Here is a 12,005-nt window from a genome sequence, read left to right as displayed (position 1 = left end):
GACATGTCAGTGGAGTTTGGCTGCTCGTTTCTTCACATGTGGAGTTCCAGGACAGAGGCTCCTCCCAGCTGTACTGTGCTAATGGGAGCAATGGTTTCTCCTGGGAGGATGTGGTGTTTTCTCCTCGGATGTGCAAATCGCGGAAACAGGCAGTCCTGACACAGTGCAGACACTGCCATCCTCGGGGTGAAATTCCCACTTCATTCACACTGATTTTCAGGGTGTCAGGGTGCCAGCTGTCCTCAAGGGCTCTCCCTTTTGAGTGGTTTGGTCACTCGTGGTGGTCTCACCGTGCCTGCGACCGGGCAGGCCAAGTCAGGATTATGCTCTCATGCCATCTCCTGGCAGATTGTCACCGTGTTTGCCTCTCCCGCACTGTCTGTGTCCCTTCTGCCCTGTCCTCTGCAGATGTATTTGTCACAGCATGCCAGCCCTGTGAGATCAGCGTGAAAGCCAGTGGGGCTGCAGGTGGTCTTGAGTGGGCACGGTGGGGGACCGGAGAGGACAGCGCAGGTACGGGGTCACAGCGCAGAGCCCTGCTGTGAGGATGCTGCAGGCTCTGGGGGTCAGATGTTAGCACCTGCGCAGGGCGCATGCAGTAGGGTGGACATGACTGCTGGGCTCTGAGGGTGTGCCAAGAGTGTGAATCGTGAGGCAGCTCCCGAGAACCACCTGATACACGTGGGCAGCAGAAAGGCCGGTACCGCCTTGCCCTGCCAGCAAGGCAGTGGGGTTTGGGCAGCTGCAGGCAGTCTCCTGGGCCATTCTGCTGCAGGGTGAAGCAGCCCCTGACGGCAACCCAAGGGCCATGCAGTAAAGACAGGATGAACCACCTGGTCACATCTTTCTTCAGCAGAGTGAAGCAGTTACACCTGATGAGTAGCTGGTCTTCCTCTTTTTCATTCTTTGCTGAAAGAGTCCCATACAAAAAACTGTCAACACTTCAGTGTTTCTCCCCTACAAGAAGAAAATGCCCTGCCATGTGTCCTGAGAGTTGAAATTGTGGCTCTAGAGAGGTCTCAGTTTGTCAAAAATGCTGTTGAGGTGGGTGGGCATTATTTGGGGCAGTAAAGCTGGAAAGATGACCTACATGTCCAGTGCAGGAAAACGACTTTAGAATATGCTTATTGCTCTGAAGAAACTGACAGAAGTTCATTCACATGAAACAAGGATCCTGGGCTGCAGCCAGGCGTGGTACAGAGACCTGAAAAGCAAGTGCTGGTTACAGAATTTAAAATTTCCTGCTGACAGATATCAGTTAGATGTCAAGGCATTCAGTAATGGTGATTTGAAACAATGAAAGATTAAAAGATACTCTGAAAAACCTCTGCAGCCTAGCACTTCTTGGTTGTGCTGCCATGTTCTCCTTTTCATTCTTCCATGACCACCACCACCATCACCCACCTTATCGTAGCATTTTGGGCAGAATTTTATGTACATTCAGTATCACTAAAGAAAGCAATGCCATCCACCTATCTTGGGTTTTTTTTCTGTCTTGCTTTTACTTCTCTTTGCCTCCTGTTCCCATTGTGAAATGGATCCAAGGAGTGATCCAGTGAAATATACTCCCCCCGCCCCCCCCAAACCAGGAAGAAGTAAGCAGGAATTGTTTAATGTCACTACCAGGTAAAATGCACTTCAAATGACACATACATCCAGGGAGTACAATTTAGGACTAGTAATGTAAAATAAAAAGCAGATAAAGTGTATAAAGCACCCACAAATCCCCTGGGACTGATACTCTGCATTTCACCTCTTTGCAGGAAGGTTTTGTCTCCACTGCTGCTCACTAAAAGATGATTCCTTTTTTCCTGATTTCTGTGGTATCTGTTCTTAAACCTACCTATTGCAGTCTGTCTGTGGCACACCCTTCTACACTTCAGATTCCTTGACCAAATGCATTGGGTAACTGTGGATTTAAGTTACATCATTTCCGCAATTATAGATAAGCTATGTCTTTAAACAAGGAATATTACTGAAGAGTGTTAGCCAAGTGCCTGGGAATCATATTTCAGTCAAATCAGATGATGGTAAAACATAAATAAAAGCATTCATGTGCCACAGCCACAAGAGATGGCACAGTTATAAATGTCTGTGAAATCCATAGATACAGAAATAGACTTAACTCTACTTCTAGCAAGGTCAAACCCCCTCTCTCCCTGTAATTAGCTGACTTGCTATCAGTTCTTTCCTGGCTCAATTTTTCGAGGACTCCCTCTTCTCATTTGCCCTGCAGCTTAGGGTACCTTCCTCCAAAAGAGACCTTCCTTTCTTTCCAGCCAGTCTTTTTCTCTGGGTCTTCCAGAGATTTTAGTTAACTTCATCCTTTTCACCCAAACTTATTTACACCTAACTTACTCAGAAGATAGTTTTGATGGTCTGCTGTAAGTTGAAGAGCATCTCTTTGGAGAAGCAATGCCACGTTGGAAGACAGAGTGCCATCTCTTGTACTTGATTGTCTAATTAACCCTTGGTGGTAGGTGCATTTCAGTGCTAAATGTTTCCATCCACTAAGTGTTTAATTTCATATTAACCTGCACTTTGATAAATAGACTCAATACAAACATCCTGATCGGATAAATGTGTTTATTTGTTTATTTTTGTCTCCTGATCAGGACTGTGATAATAGTAAACAATTGGAGATACATGTTTGAGACCCTTTAAAAAAAACCCCAAAACCTCAAAGAGCTGAGCCCTGAATTCAAAGGATTATTTTTCAAATTTAGTTGTAGTCCAAAACAGTTAAAATTACAGCAATATGTGGTTGCAGATGTACAGATTTTTAAACATCTGTCTTCCAAGATGTTTTCTTTTCATCTGGTTTTAGTCTAAAAGTGAATATACAAATATTTTAGCCCAAAACACACTTTTTCTTCTCTACATATGTGCATGGGAGAAATTCCCGGTGACTTTCTGCATCCTGTAGCTATTGAATGAAATGGATGGTTTGACCAGTTTTGCTGCCAGTACCTGTTTCCAGCATCTGTCTTCAGTGTCAATATGCCAGTGATTATGGAGGCTACCTTGGGATCCTCCTGCAGAGGTGGTACAACTCTGTGTGTTGTTGAACCTGATACATCCTCAGAAAAATATTTTAAACTCAGATGCAGTATCTTCTGGCCAAAAACAAAACAAAAAAATTTTTTAATCTGCTTTCATTCCCTAATTTCTGATGTGCTGTTAACTCAGAGGGACAGCAGTAAGAGCACATAGAGCAGTCTGGGTTAGTATCAAATAACCTGATAAAGATTACGTGGAGCTAGCCACATGAAAATCAAAAGGCCTTAGAGAGCACAGTGAGGCTGAACATTTTTGACAGTTTTTGAAACAAAGACCTTTGAATAAAATTTTTGAACAAAGATATTAAAAAGGAAGGAGGAGCCTTACTTTTTCTTTCAGTCTACTTCAACAAGATAGAGAAATACAAGACAAAACATATTTTAGAGAAAATTCTTTATGGGGTCAGTAACTTTCTAATCAGATATTTGGTCTTAAATTTTATCTGGCCTGTTCTAGGGACTCTGCATGCTATGTTGAAGTTATGTTGAAACTGGATGCCATTGGAAAGGCTTGCCTGTGTCCTTGCAATTGTTATCACATTGCCTTGTAGCGATAATAGTCGTAGTAAGAGTTTAGATGCATTTGGATGAGCCAAATAGTGTCACAGAAAGAAACAAGTGCTTGAATTTGAAAACTTAGGCACAGACTTTAAGGATCAATGATGCTTAGCTTAAGGCTGGGTTGGATAAAAAAAGTGACCCTGTAAAACTTGAAGCTCAAAAAAAATCTTGCACAGCCACGACAGGTACAGAGAGAGCAGTTGAGGGCATATTTCCACGAAGCATTTAAACTGGAAAGAATTGCCAAAACATACCAAAGCAGATGAGAAGTTGATGTGAAAACTTTCTGAAACAAAAATCCAAAGTGTCCAATACCTTTTCTGTAGACCGTTGAAATAATTCCTGTTTTTCTGACACTTCAGTGATAACAATTTGCATAGTTAAGACACCATGCTTGTGGCTTTATTGCATTTTAGTGCAAGTACTTTAGCTGCAGAACAAAAGTAAAGCAGTTTGATGTAATATGGATGTCTATTTGCACTCCTTTTAAGATAAACATTAGGCAATAACCATTTCTTTAGAGCCTGTATATTGTTCATACGATTCTCTCTCTTGTATAACAGCTCATGTTCATCAACATGATACATTCCTGCCTGATTTTCCAGTTCTGTCTTTCATTGAGGATATTCTTTTCTTTCTCTGATTGCTTTTTCTTCTTAGACCATTACTCTAGTTGATGGCTTCAGGTTATCATTGTATCCTATCTCGCTCTCCAATAAGCCTATGATTGATACTAATCTTCCTCATGGGACACATTTATAGGATGCAGGATGGAAACTACTCTCTAAATCTTAGCTTTATATGTGCTGACAATTTGCAAGGTTGCACCTTATATTCACTTCAGGTGGCTTAGGGGAAAACATCAGCACCTGGTAATCATGCTTCCAAATAAGAAGAGAAATGTGCTCCATATAGTAAAAGTTATCTTGTTGTTCAGTCTCCTGTACTGCTTCTGCTTGTATTTTATGTAACTAGAAAGGGCTCAGTTTCTATAGGTGGTCAATGTCCTGTAACCAAACTCATGCCTTTTCTTTCCAGTGAAAGGAGCCGTATTTTAATTAATCTAATGGAAGCTTTGACTAGCAGGCAGTCCCCTGAAAAAGAGTTAATGTGCCGGAAAACACTTCACACAGGCAGAAGACTCTTCATTGACTAATGTGCTTAACGGTACTTTTTCTAAGGAAATTATCCCTCTGAAAGCTTTATGGAGTGCATTTGTTTTTCTATTTTTCTTTTCATAATATAGCCTCATGTTTTGAAATTGAATTAGATATGTCTAAGGACCTTTTGAAAATAGAATTACTATATTTTTACTACAGGTTTTGCAGATGCCCATCAGTATAGTATCATGAAAAACAAAAATATTCCATTCCTTGGAGGAATAAAACCTAGGGCGCTGTGATCACTAGTGTGATGAATGCATTTGCTGAAGTGTGGCTATTTCACTGTTTCTACTTATCAAATATCTGAAGGCAGAGTCCAGTTATATAATTAATTCCGAAGAATCAATGGGAAATGAAGACGCTAATGTTTCCACAACATTTGCGTATTCAGGCTCCACAGCCCAATAAACAAAGAGAATTAATAAGAAATTAATTTGTTTTATCTTTTATCTTTGTAAACAGACATGCATTTATCTTTATGAACAGACTTGCCAGACCTTTTTTGAATTGCAAAGTTTTGCTTCAAATGCTTGTTATTTGGATTTGCATAAGGATTAACGGTGTTGCGCAAGTGGTATCTCCTAACCCTTTCTGTTTACTTGTGTGATATCCGTCACAGGGATATACTTTTCAAGGCAATCAGTGCTTTTAGTTCAGTGGATAATGCAGTTTGTTTTCATGGCAGATTCTTTAGCGTTCCAAAAATCTAGTTTGACAAAAATTATAAACATATTTGCTCAGAGGAATTGTTTTCCCCCTCTTCAAGAGCTCTCTGTACCTGCTAGGGTAAGGGTTAAAGAATGAAAATCAATGAAACCTGAGGGGAAAGTCTGAGCTGGCATGCAGATTGTAGAAATTAAGCTACACTCCCTGTCTGAACATACGTGTGAAAATGTCATGGTCAAAGCAAAATCATCTCTTAGATCAGAACTTGGCACCGCAAAATCAAAACTCCGAGAGACTTGAAAAGGGCGTGTACCACAGCAAGTTGAAGTTGGTTGAAGTTCAAAACTCTCTTCATGCTTTAAGTGTTTCAGTCTGGTTTTTTGTTCCAGCTTTTTATACACAGAAGTGTTACCTAAAATATCCCAATATGCATCTGAATGATTTTTACTGTTCAGAGAAGACCAGTTCGAGAGCATCATTTCATAGTGTGTCAGGTAGATGGGACTTGAAAAATACCAAAGCAAACTCTTTGTGCTTGTATGTTTTTTCATTTTTGGTTCTTTTCATATTATTATGAAAGCACTGTTCCAAAATCAATATACTACAAAGCAAAAATAATCAAGGAACTTGCATTATTTTCACAGGATCATGTGTCCCAGAGTACTGGCATTGTGGAAATCACTTCTGAAATGCACAGCTGTACTTCACTAATGAGACAGCTTGGGCCCCACAGCTTGCTGCATTGACTTACAGAACAGAAGTTACTTAGCAAATGTGAAGCTTCAGGGTTTCTATTCTACTTTAAGGTGATTGTTGGGAATTTCTCAAAGAAAAGCAGATTTGGCCTTACAATCGTCAGTCTTCAAGGGAAATATTAAGGAAGGAGGCACACCGGTAGAAACAATGTGTATAGCTTGCTCACAAGGGATGGATGTAATGGCAAGAGAAGCTTTATACCTGGAGCAGTGCTGAGTGACAGGGGCTCACAAGAGCTGGAGCATCCATTTGTGATGTGCCAGCAGTGGGCTGGGGATGCCTGGAGCTCCTGCAGAGGTTGAGGTGCACATTGTGACAGGGGGATTTTCCTGGAAGCCTCTGGGAGAGGACAACTGGGAAGAGGCAGCCAGGCTAGTGGAGCAGTGGTCCTGACCCAGCAGCTTGTGAGAAACCTCAAAGCTGCTCAAAGCTACAAGAAAGTAAAAAGTTAGAACTGAAGGTGCCAGAACAAAATACTGTATTCCTGGCAGTGCGATAATTAGTGTTGTTGCCGGTGGCTGATGACCCAGCAATCAAGAACAAGCCATAAGTAATAAATTACATTGAATGTGGGGTGAACACAGGGTTCATTAACATCATGTATGTATGAAATGCTGATTAAGTTGCCCTGTGTGCAAGGCAAGGAACATAAAAAGCAAATGCTGAGGTAACATACAGTGAGCGTCACAGGCTAGCTGTTGTGCTCAGGCCAGGCACAAAGGGCACTAGGTAGGGGAGACGTGAAACTCCTACCAATGAAATTATCTGCTTTATAACAAAAAGAGAAACCTAGACTGCTCTGGAATAAGCTCACTTTCTCCTGAACCAGTAAGACTGTCTCTTGTAGTGTTTATGTATGCTTTTTCAACAATTAATATACTGAATTAATTCAATTGAAAACGGAAACAGTTTTGCTTTCCTGTACATCAGTCTTCTTACTTCTACCACTGCTTTCACTTTAGCAGTCAGTTTGGGAGCTCTTGCAGAGGAGGTTGTTGGTTCAGTAATACAGTTCAGGTAGTTAATATAGAGTGAAGCAGCCCTATAGCTTTTCATTCCAGATCAGACAGAAGACAAGCATGCTAGCGCTGGCTAACAAAATGCTGTAGAGGTGTTGCAGTGCAAGAGAAAAACATAGCTGTCAAGTACCTTATTGATATTTTGCACTTTCAGTCTCAAATGCTTAGTTAAAGGTCACTCATCCAAAAGGAATTTGGATATTCTTTAACCTTTCTTGGTCTCTTTTGCTCTCTCCCAATACACTTTGAAGTCAGCTGTAGTATTTCCAGCTGTATCTATGAGGAACGCTGGTGTTCATGAACTGACACGTGGTCTTTTTCTGCTGAACTCAGTAATGACCTGTTCTTCACTCCAGAAGACCTTCGGTCTTTCCACCCCACCCCCACACCCCCCCGGTCATCATTGCCAAGATATAATACTCTGGTTTTTTTATTTATAGAAAGGAAACTGTTATACTACTGATAATGGAATGATCTGAACCCAGGGGTCTTGAAAGTAGGTCATTAAGTACTCAGTATAGGAAAAAAGTGTGTTTTCCGGTGTTCGTGATTTTACTGGAGGGAATTGTCTTGTTTTCTAAAGCTTGGCTTTAAAATCAAAAGACTTCTGTAAGAAAAAAAAAATCGATCATTTTATTTTATCACAAAGAAAATAATTATATCTAAGAGTAACATATTCTGAATCAGGAATAACATTTCTCCATTGATTTTTTTCGAGCAATAAAGTGTGTGAAAATAACATTTTTCTGTCATTGGACAACACAGATTTTAAATTCAGTAACAGAGTAGATAGATAGCCTCAAATTGGAAAATACAGAAACAACTGTGACATTGTTTTTTGTTTCTGTTTGTCTGTTGGTATTATACAAATCAGACGTATATGATACAGCAACAGCACTTACTGGGCTATATATCTAAGTGAAAGCTGCCAGGAGTCAGTTTGGCCTATGATACTTAGAGCAGTGCAAGGTTGCACTCATTTGTTATGGCCACTAAGCTGCTGTTACAGGGTTTCCCAGAACCTAGCAAGGTTCACCTGCTCCCTTCATTCCCTTGGGATATCCCGTTTATCCCAGAAAACCACCAGCTGATTTTGCCATCTTCTGGGGTTCTAGCACTGTGAGCTTGCTGTGTTGTAACGTCTATTCTCTCTCTCCCCATACATATTTTTAGGTGACTGGAACTGAGAGGTAATTTGGGCAATTTATTTGGCTGATACTTGGCTTGTTCACTCTCTTAGTGCCCTAAGTATTGATATGTCTGACTTGTGTTGTAGAAGTAGCCACATGTTCTGCTATGCTGTGCAAGGTGCTGTACATGTAGTTCAGGTACACATGAAACTGTGGCTGTGTATTGGCAATGGGCATGATTAAATGTCAGCAGATTTTGCATGGATGATATGTTACATTTCAAGGTAATTAATACAGATGCCATAAAACTCAGACCTACCTCTCACCCTATCCCTTTTCTGGGCATTTTGAAGCGAGGCTCACGAAGGACGGGTTGCATCACCTACCTAAAATATAACTCAGATGTCATAGGTTTGCTTTTTTTTTTGGTTTGCTTTTTTTTTCCAACTATCACTGTAATAATTACTGTAACACAGAGCTTTCTGTGGAGTTAATGTTCTTCTGGCTTAATGGCCCCTGGTTATTCTCAGGCCATCAACTTTTCCCAGCTGGTCATCAATCCCAAAGAACTGCCTTGTGCCTCCATTATTATTGCTTAAGTAGATGACATTTCTGGTGCAACCACTGCCTCTCAATGAGATGATATTACAGCCGATAGCTTTTCCCCCCCCTTGCTTTCAATATTGTCAAAGCATTATAAACAGCTGGTATGAGAATGTTGTGGCTGTTGGCTGTGAATTCCTCTGACAATTTTTAGGTGCGAGTTTTGTAGACTTCAACTGAAAGAATCTGAGTGAGGTGACTGAAAATGACTTGCCTGGAGCAGCTACACTGGCTCAGCCCCCATGCATCATTCAAGAAGTAGCTAGGCAATACCTGAATGTTTCAGTCTAAAGACTTTTTCCCAGAAGGAACAGTTTTCAAACAAGATCTGGGACAGATGTTTTTGGGGGGTGTTAATGTTTATCATCTAGCAAATGTTGACATCCCTCCCTCCCAAGTTTCCACAGCTCCACTGATGGTTGCCCTTGTTTCCTAAGGATGGACTCTCTGACAGACTTTTAAAAGAAACAAGTAAGTTGTAGATCAGTAGGCCAGAAACCAGCAGAGATTGTTTAGGTGAAAATGTCTTGCTGTGTGGATATTCAAACCCATGTAAGTTAACAATGGTGCTGACTACATTTCCTTTAATCTCATTAGCACTTCATCTTGCTTTCCCAAGCATGATGGTGGAGCAGCTAGTTCACCTTAGAGCCTTTTGCTAGGTAATTCATCAAAGTGGCAGATGAAAGCTTAAAGGAAAATGCATGTAAATACTGCATTAGGAACCGTGGCTTACAAAGGCATGAACATTTCTACCCATATCATTAGCTCTGGATTACAAACCATACATGTGAAAGAAAAGAGACTTTGTTGTTTAGGGAAGATGGAGATACAAAGCTTACTAGTTATATCATTACACAAATTGTATAGTTTATTTATTTTGTCTTTAATTAAAAAGCACTTCATCATTCACTAGCTATTCTCATAGAAAAAAAGCTCAGACTGCAACCACTTACTACCTTCAAAATTAAAAAGAAGTTACTTAAGTAAAATACCCTGTTCAAATACTAGGAGCCAAAGCATTTTCTAACAGGGGACTGAGATTATCTCAAACCTAGGTTATGTCTTCTTTTCAGCTTTAGAGTTTTAAGCTGTGCCTCACTGCACAGATTTACTCATTTGATTGCTATATACGCGTGTTTAATACTAAGTGTAATTACATGTCACCGTAACTTCTCCTCATTGCTAATAAACCCGCCAAGTTTACACCTGGAGGCATGCTAGCTATGTTTGTAATGGTGTCAACAACGAGCTGCCATGCAGAGCCACAGGGTTTGATCTTGAGGTGCTGAGGCCCTTATTGTCAAAGATGGGTTTAGGTTGCTAGCGCTCTTCAGAGCCAATGAATACTGTCACCTCCTTGGTATACTACAGGATCAGGCCAGTGCCACAGTGCAGGAGAGAACTGCTCTCAGCATGTTGTGTGTCCGATTTGGAGCCTCTGGAATTAAACAAGCCTGTTGTTACTTACCAGGAAGGTAGTGGAATGCCATTCTGTATGGTTAACGATGAAAATAAAATTCTGGTAGACATACGTAGGGAGAAAGATCAGTAGATCAAGATGATCATGAACCAAAATGGCCTTCCAAGGAACCTCAGACCGGTGAGCAACCACAATTCAGTCTGTTTGCCTTTTTTTTTTTTTTTCTTCCAAAGAAACAGTAAGATACACACCATGTATGTTCTGGAATCTGATGTTATGGGTCTTAAATGCTGCAAGATACTGTTTCATGGAGGGCCACCAAGGCACACCTGCAGTCTTTACCTCCCAGTTTATTGTATTCTTGTTAGAAAGTAGCACTGTGGGGATACTGTTAATTTTGCCCCTTTTTAGTTCTCATGCTGAGCAGCAGATACACTTACATACTCTTATTGATCTCTATATTGGTGGCATACTTCAGTAATACAATCTAGCATGCATTTTCATTTTCATGAAAGCTTGGTTTACTCTTCTGATTCCATTAGGTCAGCCACTTAAGGCACCTCCTGTTCCATTTTACTGTGTAACATTTAAACGTGACCTGACAGGCTAGAAAAAGTTCAGTGCACCAACTCACCATCAGACATTAATGACCAGCTCTGACTGTTGAACCACAAAGGAGGTATGAGAGCACTGCAGTGGTTATGGCACCAACTTGGAAACAGCATGGAAGGATTGGACCAAGGTATAACTCTTTCCCTTAGCAAAATGTCCTGACCCCAAGGTTGAAAAGCTATTCACATCTGTGCTTATGAGGACTTCCAAAAAAACTGGAAGAGGAAGAATCAAAAATCCTACAATTATAGTTCATTTATGGCAAGTGGAAGAAGTACAATCCTAAGCAGCTGGGAACAGTATAGAAGCTGTTGTGATTACTGTATATGAACCAGCAGTGGAAAGGAGGATTTAAACAATAGACTTAACTCCACAGAGGAACTTTAAGGGCTATACCTATACCTTTTCCCCACCTACAAAATGTACAGGTAATGTGTCCCCAGTTATTTGGGAAGACTGCTGGGAGAGATTTATGTAAAGTCCTCTGAGATTTTTGCTGTAAAATATGCTATGTACATGTAAAAATATAGTTATCATGTAGTGAATGGGAAGATGTCTGCAGCTAATTTTGAAGTATGTATGTCTTTGCAGCCTTTAAAAATGCACTGCAAGAGTTGTGCGTTGGTAACCAGCTCTGGACACCTTCTGGGAAGTAAACAAGGTGACAGAATCGACGAGACAGAGTGTGTAATACGAATGAATGATGCACCTACTCGAGGTTATGGAAAAGATGTTGGAAACAAAACAAGCCTTCGAGTCATTGCACACTCCAGTATTCAGAGGATTTTGCGAAATCGCAACGAACTCTTAAATATGAGCCGCGGTGCTGTGTTTATCTTCTGGGGTCCTAGCAGCTACATGAGGAGAGATGGTAAAGGCTTGGTGTATAATAACTTGCAGCTGATGAATCAGATACTGCCTCAATTAAAAGCGTATATGATTTCTCGCCACAAGATGCTTCAATTTGATGACCTTTTTAAACGGGAAACTGGGAAAGACAGGTGAGAACTTAT

General features: G+C 40.7%; 1 protein-coding gene across 2 annotated transcripts in view; it reads left to right on the top strand.

Annotated features, from left to right (window-relative positions):
• ST6GALNAC5 (ST6 N-acetylgalactosaminide alpha-2,6-sialyltransferase 5) overlaps window positions 1–12,005 on the top strand; it is a 77,059-nt gene that overhangs the window by 49,782 nt on the left and 15,272 nt on the right. For both annotated transcript variants that reach the window (XM_030032013.2, XM_030032011.2), the window contains exon 3: window positions 11,584–11,993. In XM_030032013.2, the coding sequence (XP_029887873.1) occupies window positions 11,584–11,993 (410 nt within the window). The remainder of the gene's footprint in view (window positions 1–11,583; window positions 11,994–12,005) is intronic.

This window comes from Aquila chrysaetos, chromosome 12 (genome assembly GCF_900496995.4).
Source record: "Aquila chrysaetos chrysaetos chromosome 12, bAquChr1.4, whole genome shotgun sequence".
Lineage (NCBI taxonomy): Eukaryota > Metazoa > Chordata > Aves > Accipitriformes > Accipitridae > Aquila > Aquila chrysaetos.
The sequence above is the reverse complement of the archived record's forward strand: the minus strand, read 5'-3'. Positions and strand labels throughout refer to the sequence as shown.